This window comes from Terrapene carolina, unplaced genomic scaffold (genome assembly GCF_002925995.2).
Source record: "Terrapene carolina triunguis isolate 2854851 unplaced genomic scaffold, T_m_triunguis-2.0 Scaffold95, whole genome shotgun sequence".
NCBI classification, from domain to species: domain Eukaryota; kingdom Metazoa; phylum Chordata; order Testudines; family Emydidae; genus Terrapene; species Terrapene triunguis.
Window position 1 is genome coordinate 21900438 of NW_020664446.1, and position 23627 is coordinate 21924064.

The following is a 23627-nucleotide window of genomic DNA, read 5'->3' on the forward strand; positions in this document are numbered from 1 at the left end:
GCTTGGTGGGGTAGCTGTTGGATTTGTCCTGGGTTCTGGACGGTGGTCTGTTTGGAGCTTTATTTTTTATTTTAGGCCCCTGTACTGGTATTACTGTGCAGAGCTAGGATGCCAGATAAAATACTGTATAATTTCAATGTTTTGTTCTCCATTTCCCAGCCAGCACTAATGCTCATTGATCCATGCCTTACAAATGCAATAAGTACGTAACGTACAGAACATGGACCTGAGCAAATATGACAGGAGGGGCCATTAAAGGATTCTAGTGACATTGTGTAACATGAGTGCTCAATTTTGGTGGAGTTCTTTAACCTGTCCTTTGAGACTGTAAATAGTTAATGGCCTGCTCCTGTGCCCAGTGAAGCCTGTGGGGATTTTGCCATTGACTTTAATAGAAACAGAATTGGGCAATGAATTTGCCAGGTACTTTGAAAATGGAAAGGGGCACCTATTGTCTTTGCAGTGTCTTAAGATCTGTGTACAGTTACAGCAGCATGCAGAGTACAGACACTCCACGCCTTCCTAGCACAGGTATAAACACCAGTGTAGACAGTGAGGCACTGCTTAGGTAAGTAGAGTTGACATGCCTGAACCCTTAGGCTATATACCCTACATGGCTCTCTACATGCCCAAGCAGTGCCTCCCACACTTACTCTGCTAAAAATATCAGTGTAGTGTCTTGCTGCCTCCCTGCTGCCAAAATCTTTCTCCGCTGCAGTGAAAGGGTCCAGCAGCAGGGAAAGTCTATGGGCAGCAAAGTGGCAGCAGGGAAAGGCTCTGGAAGTTGCCCACTGCCGGAGCGTTTCACTGCATCAAGGAAAAGCTGTGGCGGGGGATGGAGGGAGGGGGCAGCAGGAAAACGCTCCAGCAGTGGGCAATTGCCAGAGCCTTACCTCATTGCCTATCCTGACAGAGCCTTTTACTCCCCTGTGTAGCTACCTGTATCCTACACGCTGCCACAAGTGTAGACAAGGTGTATGTGTTCATAAAAGGTGCCTAAATGACAGCATTAGAGACTGAAGTATCAAAAAGGGAGAGCTCATAGAACTGATGGGGATCCATCACGGATCTCCTGAGATCTACCAAAGGCTTGTGCTATCTGCACACAGGCCCTGTGACTCTTCATTTCTCCCCAATCCTTCCAGCTAGTGGTGGGTCATGAAGTTGGAAGAAACCTGTGACGGAGCAAGGAGGAAACTGGAAGAAGCTGTGCTTGGTGGGAAGGAGTCTGCCTACCAAAAAGACTCCCCTCTTGAATAGCTGAGTGACAACAGAAGCAAAATTAGGAGCCCCTCATCACCATAGTACCAGAGGACCTTCCAGTATTGCATTAAATGACATGACTAGCATCTGTCACGGGGGTACATTCTCTCTCTCATATCCTCACCTCCTCCTCCTATCTCTGTCCTCAAAGCCCCATCACACTTTCTCCATTTCATCTTCCTGCTCAGTAACCTCCATACTCCCACTCCTTCCTACAGTTAAGAAGTGGTTCCTTGGCCTCGTAGTTAACTCCTTCCCCTTCTCCTGCCCACAAGAGAAACAATCCCTTGCCCACATCCCCAAATAGCAGCAATTTGAGCCCCGTTAGCCTTCACTACTGCCTTGACAAGGCAAACAAGGCTCCAGAGGATTGATCCCTCCTCAGGATGGGCAGATCCCCCTCCTCTGTGGAGTGGGAGAGAACACGTGGAATTCTCTTTCCATCCCACTGAAAGGAAACTTAAAACATAAAATAACAAATGCAGTTATTAATTGCTGGTTAACTTGCCAAGAACCTCCTGAGGGAAAGTGTAATTAGAGGGAATAACTCCACTTATTTAATACATGACAAAGTGAAATGGTCTATTCCATTCCCCCTTCCTTTTTTTAAAAAACAAAACCTAATGCAAAGCCAGTAATATTTCATAAATCAACAGGCTTTTGGAAATCTTAAAATAAAAACGGGATTTTTCTTTTCCAACCTGTCAGCAGAAGAGTGGGCCCTGCCAATATAAACCATTGATGCATACTTGTCTGAGAAATTGTGATACTAAAGGAAAACTTGGCTAGGGCATCATTATCCGAAGCTATGATATATTATTCTGCTGCATTGCAAGTGGAGAGTTAAGTAAATCAATAAATCTGATACCCATGAATGCAATTAAACATTTGGTTTTAATGAAGCTCAAAGTTATTCTCCTTTCTAAATAAAAACAATAAAAAACCCTATTACCATTGGGAGAAGAATGTATATGTAATTTGCCTTAGTACATGAGAAATGTACTGAAATAGAAGACTTTCTCATCTGTGTATATTGTGTATTCATTTTGGGTGAAATTCACCCCATACAGAGGCTCAATGCAAGGCCTATGTATCAGTGAAGTGCCCCTTAAGTCTAGGGAGTTAAGTATTGAGAAGATCTCATGCTGCCCCTCTGCTCAGAGGTGAATTTAACCAATTATGAATATTGTAGCTTCAGTAGTTCATGCTCATTGCCTATCCCCCATGCCCACACATCATCCTGGTTCTGGAAACTGCACTGCCATTAGTTAATGTCTCTCTGTATTTCCTCTGTGTAACTGTTCTCAAAGGTTCGTAACTCTGCAGACAAGCTCAGCTGGAAAGAGTCTTCTAAAATTATTTCAGCTCCTTTTCAGTTACACTTGTAAGGGAAAATGTTCTGCCAGCCTCCATTTTATGAGCACTGTGAACCCTCAGGAGTGCAAGCCAATCAGGTAAGTGTGCAGACAATTACACAGCGTGTATGTGCAATTGCCCATGTGGGTGCACAAATGTGGAGTTCGCTCAAGTTTTGGATGAGCATGAAATGAAGGCCGTCTGAAAGGAATAAGAAACGTAGCCTTTATTGTGTTGATATGTACCAATTTTCCAAATGTGGAGTCCAATCTACATTATATTGACTTCAATGAGAATTTTGCCTGAGTAAGTAGTCCAAGATTTGACCTACATTGCCTTAAGAGCATTACTTCCTTCCCCTTTGTAACAGTATGGCCTACTGGATGTAGCACAGAACTGGGACTCAAGAGACCATAGTTCTATTCCAGGTTCTACCACCAGCCTGCTGGATGACCCTAGGTAATTCACTTCATCTCTCTGTGCCTCACTGAAGTAATGAAATTTCCCTCCTTTGTACAGAGCTGTAAGTTCTACTGATGAAAAGCACAATATAGGAGCTTATTATTACATACATCAGAACTTAAAGGTCTGACTCAAATCAACAACAGAGAGAAATTCAAAGCAACCACTAAAACAATGGCTGTGTTGTTTTCAAGTACTACAGCATAATAAGGGAGTTCTCATTTAGATACACCCCATATTCACATGAACCTGCTTTATGCTAGCAAAATGTCCTTCATCAATCTGAAAATCTATTCCATAGTACAGTACCATGTCCAGAGACTATCGTAACACGTAGTTAGGCAGGTTAATCCTTTCACATTGCAAATCAGATTTATTCAGTGTCACTGCTTATTGGTCTGAAATCCTGGTGCCCAGAATTCAAGGATGGAGTTACACAGAGTGATAATAGAATTTAATGTCCTGTACTTGGGAGTCAAGGTACGGTAACTGTGCTATCAGAGAAAGTGTTATGAGTGAGCTTTACCACTAGAATGGCAAGACAGACCAGGGAACATAGCTAAGGAACTAGAGGAAGAAAAGAGAGGGCAGTTAATATCAATGCCATTTTAGTGTTTTATTTTGTAGCACTATATAATAAATAATATAGGGAAACAGTAAAGAGACACTGAAGTCAAACTTGGCCCCAGATTTGGGGTTGATAAGGAGGGTCTTTTAAATACCGTAGGACCTACAGAAATGATTTTACTTTCTATTTGTTGTTGTGCAGTGACTAAAAATTTCATGTATGTATGACTCTGTTGTGCTTATTATTTAGAAAATATGCTGCACCTGGGCACATAGGGTAAGATTTTCAAAGTACGTAAGAAACATAGGAGCAAAAGTTCCACTGACTCTCAACGAGACATGCTCCTACATCACTGAGGCACTTTTTAAAATCCCACCTAGGGTCTGCTGATCAGTGAGATTTCAACATGGCTTCCTCTAGTGTATGCACATGTACCTGCATATGCACTTTTCTAGCACTTGCACCTGTGCATTCAGGTAAAGGGGTTTGTGCATGCAAATCTTCTTCAGATGAATAGGTTTTGTGTGTGTATATTCTATACCCCACATGCAAAAGGGTTAGCAGATATATATTACTACTTTAAGGTTGTACAAGCACATGTGGAGGATGAAAATCATGCCCAGAAGACTCACGTATTTGCTACTAAACTGGAGGGCCCCTTTTCCTGGGAAAGAAAGAAGAGTACTTTCCATAGGATGGCAAAATGACCTTGCCTCATCCAAACCATCACCTCCTAAGTAGTCTGAAAAATCTAATTGGTTTTCTTTTCCGGATGGAAGTGCTGGAAGCACTGATTATCCATCATTCCTATTTCATGCATTCAATATATACAGCCTCTCTCCTGCCACTCAACTCCTCCTCCACCAAAGAAGTTAAGCAACATGCAGACAATGGCATGATTACACTCTCCTATAACCTGCATTTTAGGTAGCTATCAGTGTCAATCTAACTCTCTTTATGCCATTGTAGTCCTAAGTGAAGCAAGACATTCTACTGTTATGTCTGAGAGAAAGTATTATAGTGGGAATATGAAAGTGTGTGTGTAGAAGAAAACTGAGTCTTCTTTCTATCTCTATGTGATTCAGTTATCTCTACATCAAACCCCACTTCACCTGCATGAGCGACATGTGCTTTTCAAATTTTCAGATTTCACTCTATTCCTTATGCAACACAGGATAGGCAATCAAATGCCATATATAAGCTAATAATTTGTTTTAAATGCTTAGCCACGTGGCTGTATTGTATATATAAGCTTCACAGCTTTCTAAAATGTGTAACCTTCTCTTTTGGGTCAGTTTCATGCCTTTTAATGCATTATCTTGGTCTATGGGAAAGGCACGTGTCTTTCTCCTGTATAGATGGAAAGGTGTCCAAGATGGACTGCTAGTTTCAGCTGGCAAGATGACGGCATCCTGAAATTTAAATGAAATAATTATAATAATTTGTGCTTCCTTTCATCAAGGGATCTCATGGTGCTTAAACTTTAAGGCTCATGCAACGCTCATGGGAGATAGGTAAGAATTATTATCTACATTTTACAGATGGAAAAACTGAGGCACAGAAGTGACTCGTCCGAATTCACGCAACTGTGTGGCAGAGCCAGAAACAGAATCTAGGAGCACTAGGCAAGGCTTCCCTCTTTAGCCCATGACTGCATCACAATACTTTCATGTGAAACTCCGTGTGGAGCTAGGATTCCTGGGACTAGATCAGATCAAAACAGAGCCCTGGAGGGAAAAGCAACATAAACGAGGAAACTGCAGCACGTTAGCTTTGTAATGTTATACATTAGACATTAATTTCTACAATACTCAGGCACGATGGAATGTGTTAAGGACCAAGTGGTTGCTTTAGCTCTGAATTTCCTGCACTATTTTAAACTATTTTTTGTGCATACTAGTAAAACATTCATACTAATAATATGCATTTTAACGTTTCTGACAAAAGAGATTATTAAAAATGTTTTTGTGAGAGAGGTATTATGTGAACGGTGGGACCAAACCTGCGAGGTACTCCGCGCCCTTAGGACTTCACAGCAGGCCTTTAGCATTTTGCATCATCCGGCCTTTTATTCCTAACTTATCTTAATGAGGGGAAGTAGATGGTTCAGGGAACTGATATTGCAATATGTAGCCTTTCAACTGTATGTTTCTGTTCAAGCTCAGATACTGACAAAGTAATTATTATCTGTTACCAGGCTGTGAAATGAGTTTTGGGGTCTAACTCAACAGGTGTTCCTATCACAAAACTGCTATCACTCATGGGCACTCGTATGCCCAGTCCCAACAGAGAATGCAGCGGTTAAATGGATGTTGAGATATATCCTCAACCTAGATGTTCTTCCCTCATGCTAAGGTTGAACCACATTAGCAGAGAAATAGGAAAGCCTGCCCTGGCAAAGAAGATGCTACACCAATAAGGGGCCCAGTTTATCACCAACCTGCCCTGTATGCAGTTACTTGCACCAGTGCAATTTGAGTGAAAAATGTTTCTATTCTGACTGGATAAGGCTTTACATCCACTTTGCACTGGTATAAATGACTGCGTAAGGAGCTGGGTAACAATGACTGGATCCAAAGAGAGGACTAGGCTTGTCATTCAGCTGTGAGCACAAAATTCACCAAAAGTGAAAGAGAGAATGAATCAGAGAAAAGAGAGAAACCACATTTAACGTGCAGTCAAACTGTTCTTCTTGTTAGCTTTTTTCTTTGTAAATAGCTCTGGGGTGCAGGACTAATACTATCTTTTATTTTTTGCACAAACGGCAAATTTTTCCTAGCTGCGGTAGACCACCTAGCACTGCTTTCACTGTAATCATGCAATTCTTTAAAATATTTAAGGGGCACTAAATTATTTTTTATCTGCCATGAGAATGGCTTATATTTGACTAATGCTGTCTAAAATACCACAAACATAATAGGTTAACTAGAATAAAATTTAGTGGAGATGCCAGATAGATGGAAAAGCACCCATAAAAATGTTTTCTTGCTGGTAGACAACAGTGGACTCCTACTAACTATGGCCAAGGTTGCCCTTTTAATAAGGATAAGAATTTTGGTAACAAATTGCTTATTCACTCTCTGTTTTCTTCCTCCTCTGCTCCTATTATCTCCAAGGCTATAATATAAAAGCCTTGAAAATACCACCACCATACGGAATGCAAAACAGAGGAGGGAAAGGCTCAAATAGTCATGCTGTTTGTAGATAAATTAAACAAACTCAGAAAAGTCTGAGACAGCTGGAAATTTGACAGGAAAACTGGTTTTCCAGGGAGAACACAAGAGCCAATTTACAGTTAATTACTGTGATTTGGAACTGCTCTGTGAGTAAATACCACTCTGTGATTGACCAACTAGGAAGGGTAATTGGTTCCTGAACTATGTCTATGGTGTATTTAAAAACTACCATCAGTCAGTGCCTTTCTGAAAGTTGCCTGAGAAATTATTAAATTGGTTAATTTAATTTTTTTCTTGACATTGTGTCTCTCTCTCACTCTTTTTTTTTTTTTTTTTTTGGGTTAACATTAGCATCTAAACTACTTGCTACGTGTCATATCTTTCACCACCACAATTTATTGAGCTTCGTAGTCACATTAGGAAGCAAATTCTCAGAACTACTGGGCTGTTGGAAGCTGTAGGAGTTAGCAGCTGCACAGTAGTTCTGTCATTGCTAGTGTATACCATTGCTCACTACCACGGGGGGACATGTTTGAGGACTCCACAGCTAAACAAGGACTGGAAGGCAACCAGGTTCTGTCACAGTCTGATAGATATGCCAACCAGTGCACTGTCAGAATAAAATATAGCATCACCTGGGCACAACTGCCATGCGAAAACGGGAATCATATAGACTCCCCAAAATTCTACTAGCCTGTTGATGTCCCCCTTGAGCAGCTGCAGGGAATATGCATTCCTCATTAATAAAGAATTAAGGGCAGGAATATAATCAATGCCAGTCACCAGGCATTTATGGAAAATAGTTTTTGTCAAACAAACCTGACTTTGTTATTTGAGGACATTACAAGTTTGGTTGATAGAAGTAACTGTGTAGGTGTAGTATCATACGTTTGTAAGGTTTTTGACTTAGTACTGCATAACATTCTGATTAAAAACGTAGCACTGTCCAATATTGATAAAGCTCGCATTAAATGGATGAAGAACTGACTAACTGACAGATCTCAAAACATAGCTGTCAATGGGGAACCCACTCTCTACACTGGATTCCCAGAAAATTTTGAATCAAGTTCAAGGTCTAGGTCCTTATCTTCAAAGCACTCCATGGTCTGGGCCCAGGATATCTAACAAAATCATCTAAAGCTCTGGGACAAAGGTCCCCCACCCCCCGGAACAAAGGACCACCACAAACCTCACCACTTTCTGCTCCAAGCGCAAGTCTGCACTAGAGTCGCAGACTTGGGAATCCCAGCAACTATGGACAAACTGAAATTCTTGTCAGTTTCCCCTTACAAGTATGTCAATTCAATCAGCAGCTTCTGGTCCAGGGAGCATATTTTGTTTAGGAAACACCATGTGGCTGTGTTTCTGAAATGAAGTTTTTTCAGGTTTTCTAGGAACAAGAAATTTCAAAAAAATTGGTTTCAATCCAAATTGGACAAAAACCAAATTTCAAAAAGTCAACATTTCTCATAAACTGGAAATCCCGAATTTCAGCCAGCTCTATGGATGAGACTGATACTGGAATACTGTGTATAGTTCTGGTGTCTGTATTTTTAGAAGGATGTTTGAAAATTGGAGAAAGGGCTGAAAAAATTATTCATGGGCTAGAGAAAATGCCTTACAGTGAGAGACTTAAAGAACTCAACCAGTTTACCTTATCAAAAAGAAGAGTGAAAGGTGACTTGATTAGTGCATAAGTGCTTCATGGGGAGAAAATACTGGGTTTAAAATGGATTTTTAATTTAGTGGAGAAAGGTATAATAAGAAAGAAAAGTTATTTACTTTTTACAGTAACTAGAGTTCTTCAACATGTGTGGTCCCTATCTGTATTCCACTTTGGGTGTGCCTCACCTCTATGCGCCTGAGTCCAGAAGTTTTTTGCTAGCAGTGTCAGTTGGTCTGTTCCTGCACCCTCCTCCTCCTCATGTGCTGAACCAAGGGTATAAAGGGCGGTGTGGACCAACTGCTTCTTCAATTCCTTCTCTACCATGAATCATGCATCAAGGATCAGAAGCAAAGGGGAAGGAGGGCAGATAGTGGAATACAGATAGGGACCACACATCTCAAAGAACTCCAGTTACCATACACTATAAGCAACCCTTCTTTCTCCTTCAAGTGATGGTCCCTATGTGTTTTCCACTGTGGGTGACTGACAAGCAGTATTAACTGAGGAAGAAGATGCAGGAATCTTTGTGGTACCAATGACTGGAGTACTGCTGTGCTGAAAGATGCATCAGCTAGAGAAGCTTGCACCAGAGTGTAATGTCTATTGCAGGTATGGACAGAACCCCACGTTGCTGCCTTATAGTTTTCAATGAGAGGAACATCCCCAAGTGAGGTACTGATGGGGTCTTGGCCCTAGTAGAGTGGGCTCTCAGACCTTAGGGAGGAGGGGTGTTTGTTAACTCATAACATGCAGCCTGAAATTCATTTGGAAAGTCTCCACTTTCCATGTCCCTCTCATCTAGATGGGTGCCCCATCCTAACAAGGAGATGTCTGTGATCAGGGTCGGTGCAAGGAAGTTTTGCGCCCTAGGCGAAACTTCCACCTTGCGCCACCCCCCTACCCAGCTAACCCCGCCCCCTGCAGCAGCTAACCATGCCGCCCCCCGTGGCAGCTAACCATGCCCCTCCCCCCCCCCGCGGCAGCTAACCCCGTCCGCCGTGGCAGCTAACCCAGCCCGCCACCCGGAGAGCCCGCCGCCCCCCCTGCCCGGGGAGCCCCCCCCCTCTGCAGCTACCCCCCTCTGCAGCTAACCCCGCCCGGGGAGCCCCCCTCCATGGCAGCTAACCCCGCCCACCACCAACCCCACCTGGGGAGCCCCCCCTGCCCCTGCGGCAGCTAACCCCGCCCAGGGAGCTTGCCCCAGCTCACCTCCGCTCCGCCTCCTCCACTGAGCACGCCGGCGCCGCTCTAATTCTCCTCCCCCAGGCTTGCGGCGCCGATTGGAGGAGAATTAGAGCGGGGGCTGTGTGCAAACTCCAAGGTCCCTCCAAATGTGATCTGGAGGAAAATTCCTTACCCCAAATCTAGAGAGTAGTATGACTCTGAGCAAGACACACCAATCAAGCGTCTAGAGCAGTGGTTCCCAAACTTGTTCCACCGCTTGTGCAGGGAAAGCCCTTGGCGGGCCGGGCCGGTTTGTTTACCTGCCGCGTCCACAGATTCGGCCGATCGCGGCTCCCACTGGCTGCGGTTCACTGCTCCAGGCCAATGGGAGCTGCTGGAAGCGGCGGCCAGTACGTCCCTTGGCCCGCACCGCTTCCAGCAGCTCCCATTGGCCTAGAGCAGCGAATCGCGGCCACTGGGAGCCGCGATCAGCCGAATCTGCGGATGTGACAGGTAAACAAACTGGTCCGGCCTGCCAGGGGCTTTCCCTGCACAAGCGGCAGAACAAGTTTGGGAACCACTGCTCTAGAAAGAGGCTTTTCGGTACCGCCTCAGAACACTGGTCCACCCTGTCCGGTGTCGCAACTCCAGGTTTGGCCAAGCTTTTATATTTCAGAGGAAGATGGAAAAAACATCTACCCAGAATACATCTAGCTAATTATTTATTGGGAGGAGAGGGGGGGAGAAATCCTTCCTGACCCCTGCAGGCAACCAACTGAAGCCTTGAAGCATGGTATTTGATTGTAGTCATTATATGTGTTTTTAGATGTCCAAGATGTCTTTGGAAAGCTTACTTACCTGAGTCCAGAGCAGGTACTGAGACTGACTGCAGAATCAGGATACCCTTGCACAGTACCATGGTAATAGCAGTGACCCTAATTGCAAAAAGGAAGGAAGGGGGAAACATTTAGGTAATCATAAATTCTATTCAGTGTCTTGTTTTTATAAGGTTCTCCCTTCCTTTCTAGCTAAAAACCTTGTTTGATTTCAGGCGACAGCATCCAGGATCCCACTGATAGCAATCTTTCTGCTTCCATGAAATATTGTAAAGAGCATTCTCAATGTTTAATGTTGGACCAAAGGAGTCCACACAAGTACCTGTGGCATCCCTAATTGCTAAAAGACAATCAATAGTGTATTTAAAATATGACAAGTTTTTTCTCCTTGATTATGTTATCTGAAAGCTATGATATGGGGCATTTTATAACATTAAGCAGCGGAACAAATCTCATTGACATCAACATTTTGCTTGGATGTAAATTTTCTTTAGTAATAGGATGTAAATTCATAGGAGGTAATTAAGCATACTGTGAGATATATTAAATCTAGTCTCAAATCTATGGCTTGAGAAACTCACATGGCAAATGAAAAGTGGGTTGGAAGGGAAGCATTTTATTAAATTAACTAGCTGGGTAGCTGCACATCATTAGGAACAAACAAAAACAAGAGGGTCTTCTATTTTGAAAGGCATTTTATGGCTGGGTTATTGTATTTCTTTAATAATCCAACTTCTTCCAAAAGGCAACCACAAGACAGATACTGACTCAATAAAGATACATATCTCGCTGCAATCAAAATTAATTTTATTGTTGACTAAAGGTTATACTACATCTGCAATTATGTGACTGGCTGGAAAGTAATGATTGTGTCACGTTCAGCATTTCTTTTTTTCACAGCTCCTTTAAATGCTATCCGGAAGCTGAAAATACTCTTGTAAAAGGTTGCTATCTTATTAGTGCAAAGGAAAGTTATCACTCATGTTTCAACTGACAGTCATCTCACTATGCCTTTTTATTACTTGGTTCATTCACATCTAGCTGCATTAATTAACCTTTTCAGTGTCAGGGAATGGTTTTCAATTACACAGCTGCACACAGCACACTTCTAAAGCCCACCTTGATTTTTTAAAGAAAGCAATAACCTAGAAAAAGACCAGGGTAAGATGGAATAGCTCAGATATGAATCCTAAGCAAATTAGTTTATCTCATAAGAAAATGTTTATTTGGGGCATTTTTTTAACATGAGAATGTAACAAAATACAGAACAGTGGGTTATAATCTGAATTGAATTTATATGGTTTGCCATAGTTAAAGCAACGAGAAAAATGGTGTGTCAGTAACTTATTGTTAGTGTGTCTTCATTATCTGCCTCAGTAAAGTGCTAGTAACGCTCTGATGAGAAAGAAAATCACAAACAAGAGGAGCAATTCCACACATTGAATTCTCTCTAGAGGTTTGCTTCACTCACAACTAAGGGCATGCAGCTGTTAGGCATGGCCATAATATTTCTGCTTTAAAGACAATGATAAATTTAACTCATCCAATCCTTAACTGGAGAAAAACCTGGGCTATCATTCAATGACATTGAGACAGCCTGGTTACATAAACATCCACTAAAAGTCATAAGAGTTAGTAGTCTGGAGTCTGAGGCAGGAGCACGATTTATAACTGGTGCTGCTCATGGAAGCCAGATATCTGTGTGCTCTCAGTGTATGTAGCAAACTCCTGGTTTACACTACAGACCTATATTGGTATAACTATGTCACACTCAGGGGTGTGGATTTTTCACACCCCTGAGTGGCGTAGTTATACCGACCTAACCCACTGTGTAGACAGCTCTATGTCAGCAGGAGAGCTTCTCCCATCAACATAGCTACTTGGGGAAATGGATTAAGTGCGCTGATGGGCGAGCTCTCTCCCATTGGCTTAGACAGTCTTCATTAAAGTTCTACAGCAGCACAGCTGCACTGATGCAACTGCGCTGATGTAGTGTTTTAAGTGTAGACTTGCCTGGTCTGTGAAAGTGTCTGGTGAAAGAGGAAGGGGATGATGATTCCTAGGCTGATACAGACTGCACCTAAAGTGCATCTGACATTATCGAAGAGTGTATTATAGAAAAGGTTCTTATTCCTTCCCACTCCAGACACACAACTAGATATTTCATTAACTTTGAACTCGTCTATTCATTTTCATAACTTCAAGATCCACATGTTGCAAGAAGGTAAGGTTCCTTTAAGTTCAATATTGAAAACGGTAAACCTATCAGATCATATCCTGTGATTGGATTAGTGGAAAATTGATTTCTAGCTCAGTAACTCAGTTGAGTTACAGTATTTTTCACCTACCAAAAAAAGACTTTTGCGGTTTTAAATTACTGAATGAAGTAGATAATCCCCCCCAAAATGAATCGATACGACAGTGAGCTGATTTGTTGTATTTAAAGCTGTGCTCTGGCTTTACTGCAGACCATTAACTACTAGAGCCGTGATTAACTTTCAGAATGACAGATTTTTGGGGAGCTATTTAGTATATAGTCTAAATGTGAAGAGAATACAACAGTAACATCTGCACCAAGCAGATGCTCAGACTTAGAACTTGGCTACACTTGCGAGTTACAGTGCATTAAAGGAGCCCCGGGCACACTAGCTCACTACCCGTCCACATTGGCAAGGCACGTAGAGCGCTCTGACTCCACGGCTAGAGCACTCCTGGTACTCCACCTCAGTGAGTAGAACAACATTTGATGCGCCCCCGCCGGAGCGCCCCAGCGTCAGTGTGAACGAGGTGTTGCATTACTGCGCTCTGATCAGCCTCTGGAAATGTCCCATAATCCCCTTAAGTCAAGTGGCCACTCTTGTCATTGTTTTGGATATGCCCTTTGAAAGCTCCGTTTCTGACAGCCGGCATGCTTATCTGCTCCGAGATAAAGCAACCATTATTGTGGAATGCTGTGTGTGAGAGAGAGAGGCGGGGGTGGGGTGGTCTGCTGCTGTCTGAACTTACAAGACAGCATGCTGACATGCTCTCAGCCCCCCAAAAACCTATTCTTTCTCCCCCCACATACACACAACACACTCCCTGTCACACTCCACCCCGCCCCCCTCTTGAAAAGCACATTGCAGCCACTTGCATGCTGGGATAGCTACCACAATGCATTGCTCTCTGTGGCCATTGCAAGAGCTGCTAATGTGGCCACGCCAGTGTGCTGTCAGCTGTCAGTGTGGACAGACTACAGCGCATTCCCTACTGCGCTCTACGAAGGCTGGTTTAACTCAAAGCGCTCTACATCTGCAAGTGTAGCCATGCCCTTAGGACTGCAAATAGCACAATGACCAAAACCTGATTTCATTTCCACAGCCGGGTAACTATAAATCAGTAACTTGGTTTAGTTTAGAGTGCACCATACAGGTATTTTAGGAATACTGAATGAAAAAAGATGTAAAATCAAATTATAGAACCTCAGGAAGACATTTCTTTTAAACAATATTGCAGTTGCTCTTGATCAAAAATGTGTTGTACTGGTCTCTTCAAACTATTTTAGGTAGCAAACTGTACAATTTATTTGGGGTCTTTCTGCCATCATCGTTGTACCAAAGTACATTGCCTACTTAAAACTTTTCTTTCAAATGTATTTGTAAAGAGGAAACTTTCTACAGTCAGCAAGACACATAGCTGAGATTAGTTTGCTTCAATAGTGAACCACAAAAAGTTGTATATTCTTTCCTCATTTGAATATTATGAATTTTAAAACCATTTTGAAATTTTTCATCTACTTGCTTTTTTGCTGTTTACTTACAGCACAGACTATACATCCCTCCTTTTATAAAGTGAGCCCATGGGATAGCTATTGATGTTATACAATCTTCCAAAAGAAGTGATCAGCCATTTTCCATTGCAATAAGATATGACCACCACACGCATGCACACAGAAAGAGGCTGATAACTTTCAAAATTGATTGCTTTAGTCTGGACATGACTGGCTTTTCATAATGAAGATATTTCTTAGCATTAAAAAGACGTGAGTGAAAATACTTCCCCTGTTGTCATCTGCAAGACTCATTACAGATAACATGGAGTGAGATGCTTCTACTGATACAGTAAGTAAGTAAGTAAATAAATAAAAGAAATATTCCATCCGAGCTGGATCTACTAAGCCAGATAAAAGATAAACTTCATAATTAAAATCAATCGCTGCACTGTTTTTAATTAAGGAATTCATATTTGCCGTCAGAGGACAAAAATGTGAGTGACTTAAAACAGTACTTTATTTATAAAAAGCATTTTTAAAAGAGAAAAAAAAGGCATTTTGTGCTCATTTTAATGAAGAGCAAGTGAGCCAGATATTTTTTATAAAAATATCTTAGGGCCTGATTTAATAAAAACAAAAAATAAAAGATACATCTTGCTTTTGCATTGTGGAAACCCACACAGACCTTGGAATGCCTTTATGTGACCTTCGACACTGCCCTGCGGAAGCCAGCTTTTTAAGGCTTTCTTTTTAATCGAATCAGGCCTTCACTCCTTATCTGTGCAACAATGGCTGTTTGTGGCCTACTAGAAAACTCTAACAAGTGCATTTTCAAAGAGCTGCATAAGGCTTTAACAGCAAAAATCTTATAGGTTTCAATGACAGTCAATGGTGAAACTCCCCAAGCCTCACTTTGAAAATTTCCCCCTCAAAATTCTTGCTTAGGTACATAGGGACAAGCAGTTGCCAAAGGCAACAATCTAAAAACAATATCCAGCTAGCTATTTTATTTCACTCTCCCATCCTGGCAGCACTCACGTGGTGTTTTAATGATGAAGCATCATCTATTCCCCAAGACACAAACCTTACCGTGTAATTGCGTGTGAGAATGACATCAGTGCCATCTTTCATATAGTGTGTTTCTGTGAAGCTATCAGCTAAGAGGCCTCTGAAAAAACAAAAGAAAACAAAAAGACACATCTGTAATATTAAGATCAAATAATCATGACATTTGTTCTTCCATGGTTCCATCTGCGATAGAATAAGAAGTTTAAAATTAACAAGCATGGAAACAGAAAGCCTCATAATAGGTCACTGTGACTAGAGCATGAATTAGTGCAGAACTGTGCACAAGATTAGGAAAAAATGTGTCTGGAAATCACTCAAAACATCAAAGAAATCTAGTAGGTTAGTAGGCTGGAACTTAAAAAGTTCCCTGATTAATAATAAGTCTTTATTCTGACTGAAATTGACTAGAAGCTGCCAGATGTCCTTTCCTCCAAATGAAGATTGAAAATAAGCACAGCTCAATATTGAATCCCTCATGTCATTTTTAGTATCTTTCCAATCAAACTGGAAATCTAGACATTTGGAATATTTTAAAAGTAATTCAGTCATGGTAAAGATGCTGAAAAAATGACACATATTGGAAAAAAGGTAATGTGTCCCACATTCTATCCAGCCCTTTGCTATCTAATGCACTGTGTACATCAGCCAATGGCTAGCCACTGCTGCCATATTTACATGCTCACAAAAATGTAAAACATGGGTTTTGAAAACATACCATGGATTTATTGGACTGGTGTATTTAATTAGGGCCGTGTGAGCAATTTGGGTAACAGGGAGGTGGGAGAAATGAGGTCACTGAAATATCATCAGTGGGATTTTCAAGAATGCTCAGCTCTACTCTGTAATTCTACTCTCTGAGAAGTCAGTGATACTCCCATTGGATTCAACGGGAGCAGAATCAGGCCAATGATGAGTTCTTTTGAAAATTTTACCCCACAAGTTCAAGGAGCACAAACCTTAAAACTTCAAATGTTTCAAGCAGTTCAGAGAAGAGGATTATATGTTTGTACCTCCTGGGATCTGTTGGTGCCCATTTAATTTTTGTTACATTCCAGAATGTCACAACTGAAGCATCTTGTGATTTATACAGCAACTCACCATATTAAGCTTAGCATCACTGACCATTGCAACTGTAGTGCAAGGGCAATATCAGTTGTCTTTGAAATTCAGGGACACCTACTTTCTAACAGCATTCAGCTCCTGCCATCAGAGATTCCCCAAAGATAAGGTTTTATCTTTAAGATTAAAAATTGTAATTATAAGTAATAAACACATCCCACCGTTGTCACTATTTTTTCATGGTGCAAGCAGCCATGATCTATGGAAGAGGTATATTTTAATGCCATAATAAGGTGACTTACTCATCAAGGCATCACTGTGCCTTCTAGTCAAAGTATTAGAGGGCTCTCCTTCTGTGATGGTAGGATAATTGATTATTTTAGCAAAAGCAACATGATCTCCAGGCACTAGGGTTATTTACATGAGAGTAAAAGAAACAAACTTGTTCGATTGATAGAAAGGGTTTGAGAGACTCCAGGAGGAGATGAAAGAATTCCTCCTAATAAACTGGATTACCATGCACAGCAGTCAATAACTTGCAAGGATATATCAAAAGGAGAACATGTTCATAACGGGATTCTTTTTCCCCACAGCAACTTATCAGAAGAACCTAAGCAACATAAGGGTACAAGCCCCATTTATGTATATTGAATCTTGAGCTTCTAAGTCATTTATGCACTTTTGAAAAATCCACCGATACTGAATATTACGTCTGTGAGGTGGGCCTCCATTTGTTAGGGACTCGGACAACACCTTAATAGTTTACCCAGGTAAACAAAGGGGAACAAGAAATTCATTGCTGTGGAAATACGTTTCTAATATAAAATGGGTAGAAAGGAACACAACAGCTATTTGGGCAGTTCACTTTTCAAGAAAAAAGTGTATGAAAAGCAGTTGGGATGAGGAGAGAGAGATTGGCTCCAGTAGACTAGCAGTTCATTAGACTAGTTTTCAATAAATGAGAGCTATGCTTCACAAAATTAACCTTTTTGTCCCCAGAATTAAAAAAAAAAAAAAAGATCAGAAGGTTCTACTATGGGTACCCATACAACAGGTTCTTGAAGAAAGAGTTGTTATTGATAAAAGACTTTCCACTTCTGACTCAAGTTCTCAGGAAGATTTATAATCATGGCACTTAAAGGTTCCTGGACAAAGGAATGTCAGCAAGGAAATGTAAGTGGTCTAAGGTGTTTTGCAAAAGAATTTCCAAACCGTGTAAATGTTCAATGCTAACTGTACCTTCTTTTAAACTACACCGAGAACAAAAATCTTGGCAAAGATTTTTGGAGTTCATAATTGTAGTTTTCTAAAAAGTACAGCTGTGTCTGTGTGTGTGTGTCTGTGTGTGTGTGTGTGCATGCACACATATGTGTGTGTGGTGTGTGTGTGTGTGTATATAAAGTTTCTCCTTGCGGAAAGCCCAGGGAATAGGGGAAGCATTACTTTTGAGTGCAGTCTCTGCTCAGGGACTGTCTTCAAGTCAAGGTATTGATCTGTTTTTCAATTTTTCATCAAGAAAGCATTTCTAACAAGGTCAGAAGGAAGAATATATATTTACATTGGCTCTCAACACAGGTGAAAAAATACCATCTGTGAGTGTTTGAGGTTTTGACAAACATTTTAGTGAAATATGAAAGCTCCAGACAGATGATGATATCAAAAGTAAATGGCAGTATCATCTGCACTCCTGCAATGGACCAGAGAATTCAGATTACAGAATATATCTTTGGCATAGAGTTTTGAAATGTTCTGCTTTCTTCCGAAAATGTGTTTTTCATTTGGGAAGTTCATTTGTCCAAACTGGTCCATCTCTTTATATTGCAACGTATGGATTGTATTGTTCTTGAAATTAATACATATTTTCCAAAATTGGTGATGTTTGCATCTCCGTTAATACACATTTTTTTCAACTTGTACACACGTTAACATCTCTGGTAGACTAACATTTATTATTATTATAATTTTATTATTTGTGTTATGGTAGTGCCTAAATGCCCAATCAAGATCAGGGACCCATTGCACTAGATGCGTGCACTGTACAAACATTTTTTAAAAAGAAAGTCCCTGTTCCAAAGACCTTACAACCTAGATTACAGTAGAAAATGACAAGTGGAGGAATCAAGCAAATGAGGAGAAAAGGAGGATGAGGTAACACTAAAGAAAGCAGGTCTTGTACCACAAGCTTTATTTGTGGATCTCATCCCAAATTTCAGCATGTGTGTGGTACTTTTCTTTGTATAGTCATATTTTATGTTAAAATCCAGCAACATTTTTTAGTGGGTCACTGGGTTGCACAAGAGGCAATTTGGGTAGAAGCAAAGCAGCAGATATTATGACCACACCAAGGGTTTGTCTACACTGCAATTAGACTCCTGCAGCTGGCCAGTGCCAGCTGACTCAGGCTCATGGGGCTTGGGCGAAGGGGCTGTTTAATTATGGTGTTCTTAATGTTCTTAAGACCTCCCAACGCGCAGGATCCTAGAGTCTGGGCTCTAGCCTGAGCCCAAATGTTTACCCCGCAATTAAAGATCCCTTGATCCCATGCCTCAGAAGCCTGAGTCAACTGGCATGGGCCAGCCGCAGGTTTTTTATTCCAGAGTAGACATACCCCAAGCATTTACGGTCTCTGGAATGGCTGCTAATTTAAGGGAAAGAAGTTTAGTTAAGGTTGCCAACTTTCTAATTGCACAAACCCGAACACCCTTACCCCGCCCCTGCCCTGCTCCTTTCCCAAGGCCTCGTCCCCCGCTCACTCCATCTCCCCTTCCTCTGTCACTCGCTCTCCCCCACCCTCACTCACTCGCTCATTTTCACCGGGCTGGGGCAGGGGGTTGGGTGCAGGAGAGGGTGAGGGTTCCGGCTGAGGGTGCAGGCTCCAGGGTGGGGCCAGAAATGAGGGGTTCAGGGTGCAGGAGGGGGCTCAGGGCTGGGGCAGGGGGTTGGGGTGTGGGCTCTGGGGTGGGGGAAGGGATGAGGGGTTTGGGGTGCAGGAGGGGGCTCTGGGCTGGGGGCGTGGAGACAAGGGATTCAGAGTATGGGAGGGGGCTCTGGGCTGAGGCAGGGGGTTGGGGTGTGGAGTGGGTATGGGCTCTGGGCTGGGGGTGCAGGTTCTGGGGTGGGACCAGAAATGAGGGGTTCAGGGTGCAGGAGGGGGCTCAGGGCTGGGGAAGGGGGTAGAGGTGTGGGAGGGGGTACAGAGTGCGGGTTCCGGGAAGGAGTTTGGGTATGAGAGGGGGCTCGGGTTGGGGCAGGCGTGTGAGAGGGGGTGTGGGGAGCAAAATCCAGGCAGAGCTTACCTCAGGGGGGTCCCAGGAAGCAGCAACATGTCCCTCTGGCTCCTAGGTAGAGGCGCAGCAAGGCGGCTCTGCACGGTGCACACTGCCTCCGTCTGCAGGAGCCTCCCCCGCAGCTCCCATTGGCAGTGGTTCTTGGCCAATGGGAGCTGTGGAACCGGTGCATGGGGAGGGAGCAGTGCGCGGCGCCCCCCTGCTCGTCCCTCCGCCTAGGAGCCAGAGGGACATTGCCGCTTCTGGGAGCCTCACGGAGCCAGGTAGGGAGCCTGCCAGCCCTGCCAACCAGACTTTTAACGGCCTGGTCAGCAGTGCTGACTGAAGCCGCCAGGGTCCCTTTTTGACCGGACATTCCGGTAGAATACCAGACACCTGGCTACCCTAAGTATCTACATTCCCTTACTGCCAGTGCTTCTGAAAGCATCATCATAAAGAGCAGCTGTTTTATTAATTAGTGTTACCATTTATATAGCAACACTGGTGAGCATTGTGCTTTATAGACATGTAAGGACAAAGAGTAAAATCCTGTTTCCATTGAAATTTATGAGAGTTTTGCCATTGACTTCAATGGGGCCAGGATTTCACCCAGGATGCCTGCACCAGAGGGTTTACTATTTAAATAGACAAAATACTGACATGGGACAGGGTAAGAGATGTAACAGAGAGGCAAAGTGATTGAACAGTACTCTTGGCACATACCCTGTTATTCCCAGGGGTTTCACAATAACCTAGTGATCTAATGAGGTGAGAGATGGAAGCAGGGAAGGTAACTCAGTGCTGGAGCGCTAGATTGAATAAGGGAATTTTAAGGAAGAGACTAGAGAGGAAAGCTCATTTCCTTGGGTACTGGAGGAGGGAGACGGTTGATGCTGATATCATCATTACGGAGATCAAAAATTGAGAATAATAATGACGGGAACGATGACTAGGATGACCTTTACACTTCTATTCATTCCACCCCGAGAGAGGGCTCAGGAAAGGCTAAATAGGTTTTAACGCCAGAAAGGACCATTGTGATCACATGTGGAAAATCCATACCTTTGAGCAATGTAGTTTTACTGATCTAACCCTTGCTGTAGACAGTGCTACGTCAATGGGAGGGATTCTCCCGTTGACATAGCTACTGCCTCTTGTGGAGGTGGTGTATCTATACCGAGGGGCGAAGTTCTCCCATTGGCATAAGTAGCATCTCTACTAAGCACTACAGTGGCACTGAAAGTGTAGATAAGCCCTTAGTCTGACCTCCTACATAACACAGGCCATGGACTTCCTTGAATTAATTCCTGCTTCAAGTCCAGTAGCTGTGGTTGATCTAGAGTATTTCTTCTAGAAAAAATATCCCATCTTGATGTAATAATTTCCAGTGATGGAGAATCCACCACAACCCTTTGCATGTTGTTCCAATGGTTAATTACCTTCACTGTCAAAAAAGTGTCTTTTATTTCTAGTCTGACTTTGTCTAGCTTCAACTTCCAGCCACTGGATCTTATTCACTGGCATCATTGGTTTCATTTCTCTTATGTCTTTCCTGGAAAGTTCCAGCTCCTGAATTAAGAAAGTTTACCAAGCAAAACAAACTCCCAAAGGTGCTACTATCAATCCCTGGCAGGCTTCTTTCTTCAGAGACTTTTGGCTCAGTAGCCTGATACCAGTCTGCTGAAAAAGTTTTTTGAATTGTAAGGCTGAACAGTCTAAGGGTACGTCTTCACTACCCGCCGGATCGGCGGGTAGTAATCGATCTATCGGGGATCGATTTATCGCGTCTCGTCTCCGGAACTCCACCAGGGCTAGAGGCGGAAGCGGAGTCGACGGGGGATCCGCGGCCGTCAATCCCGCGCCGTGAGGAAAGTTGATCTAAGATACATCGACTTCAGCTATGCTATTCTCGTAGCTGAAGTTGCGTATCTTAGATCGATCCCCACCCAAGTGCAGACCAGCCCTAAGGCCTGGTCCACACTACCCCCCCACTTCAGACTAAGGTACGCAAATTCAGCTACGTTAATAACGTAGCTGAATTCGAAGTACCTTAGTCCGAACTTACCGCGGGTCCAGACGCTGCAGGCAGGCTCCCCCGTCGATGCCGCGTACTCCTCTCGCCGAGCTGGAGTACCGGCGTCGACGGCGAGCACTTCCGGGATCGATCCCAGAACAGCGATTGCCTGCCGTCGGACCCGGAGGTAAGTGGTACCCTTAGAGTGGTAAAGGGTCAGCAACAATACAGTGGCAATACAGTCCACCAGCAGACTTTCCCAAAGGAAGATAATCAGGTGAAATGGTCTGCTCCTAAAGCAGCAGCTGAAGATCTGCACATTTTCTGTACAGGTAATATGGGCCTGCTTAGGAAGATACACTTTTAAAAGTAGAGAGAGGGTTTCAGTAATAATACTAGTCATTAAAAATGCTTTTGAGTAGCTCTGAGCCTAGTTACTAGAGCAGGAATTGAAATTTCCCTGCTTAAGACCTCTCCTTTTGCTCTTTTGCCCTTTTGCCATGTACTGTGGCACATGGATATTAATTGACAGTAAGATAGAAAGACAGATTTTCCTTATGATGTAAAGGATGGGGACTATATAATGCATGTCCTGTTGTGAAAATTTGGCCTACAAATTTACCTTAATTGTGAGCTCAATTATAAAAAGTGAGTGTTAAGTTCATAAGATGGTACAATAACATATAACAACAAATGTCAATGGAAAAATGTACAAAAGGGAGACAACAAATTAAATTAGTCCAAAATAAAAGGCCTACTGATATAATTCAAGGACTGTGTTAAGATCATGCCTAGTAAACACACAGTGTGAGAAACAAAATTAAAATTAATGAACCAAAATTAGTGTATCAGAAATTAGGTCTATTGATGAGAAAATAACAGGATGGGCTACTCCACCCATCACTCCCTTTTGGGGTCCTTAAAAAGACATATGGATAAAAATTGTTTACCAGAGTGAGTTTCACCATCATACCACCCACCCCCACTGTCTCCTGGGAACCTGGATCTTTGTCAACCTGAACCTGAGAGATGTTCTGAACAGACTGGGCCAGAAGGAGGGAGCAAGAAGACATTTGCCACCTGTACTGGTTCCTGCTAATACCTGGGATGTAAAACTTACCTTTCCCTCTCTCTCTCATGAGTGGCCTTGTCCTTCTCCATCTTATTTCTGCTCTTTCCTATCCCTTTCCTTTTTCTATCTGTTTAACAAGAGTCTAGCTTAGCCAGCCAAGACTGCATATTTTGCAACACTGCTGTAAACCTGTGACCAGAAAGGGGCAAATAAAAGCAATGCCCTAAACAGCCCAATGCTGGTATTAGTTTGCAGGTGTCAAACTGTGCTTTTTTTAGCAATAAGGTTGCAAGTCAAAGTCAAACACCAGAAACAGAGGTTGCATTTTCTATCTTTGCTGTTCTTTTCTCTCCCCTTTTTGTGTGTTCATTTTGTTTTATGTAGTGTTGTAGCTGTGTTGGTTTCAGGATATCACAGAGCTTGTCTCTCTTACCAACAGAAGTTGTCCAATAAAAGATATTTCCTTACCCACCTTGTCTCTCTTCATTTTGTTTTGTCTTGTAGGTGGAGGCATAGCTCAGTGGTTTGAGCAGTAGCCTGCTAAACCCAGGGTTGTAAGCTCAATCCTTGAGGGGGGCCACTTAGGGATCTGGGGCAAAATCAGTACTTGGTCCTGCTAGTGAAGGCAGGGGGCTGGACTCAATGACCTTTTTGGGGTCCCTTCCAGTTCTATGAGATAGGTATATCTCCATATATTATTATATTATATATTATTATAAATGGGATCAGACTTTAGCAGCAGCAGCAAAAATGACCGCTCCTGTCCATCTCTACTTCTGCTCTTTTCCCCCAAACAGTGGTTTTCAACCGGTGGTCTGCAGACCCTTGGGAGTCCGCACACTATGTCTAAGGGGTCCATGAAAGGTTGTCGGTACCATAGAACAGTGGTTTTCAACCTGTGTTCCG

At 42.7% G+C, this 23627-nt stretch overlaps 1 protein-coding gene across 1 annotated transcript in view; it reads right to left on the reverse strand.

Annotated features, from left to right (window-relative positions):
- The window catches only part of ADAM12 (ADAM metallopeptidase domain 12), a 322093-nt gene that overhangs the window by 108795 nt on the left and 189671 nt on the right, over nt 1–23627 (reverse strand). Inside the window, exons 4-5 of the mRNA XM_024210612.3 lie at nt 15332–15410; nt 10514–10590 (exon numbers count right to left, since the gene is read on the reverse strand). Of these exons, the coding sequence (XP_024066380.2) occupies nt 10514–10590; nt 15332–15410 (156 nt within the window). The remainder of the gene's footprint in view (nt 1–10513; nt 10591–15331; nt 15411–23627) is intronic.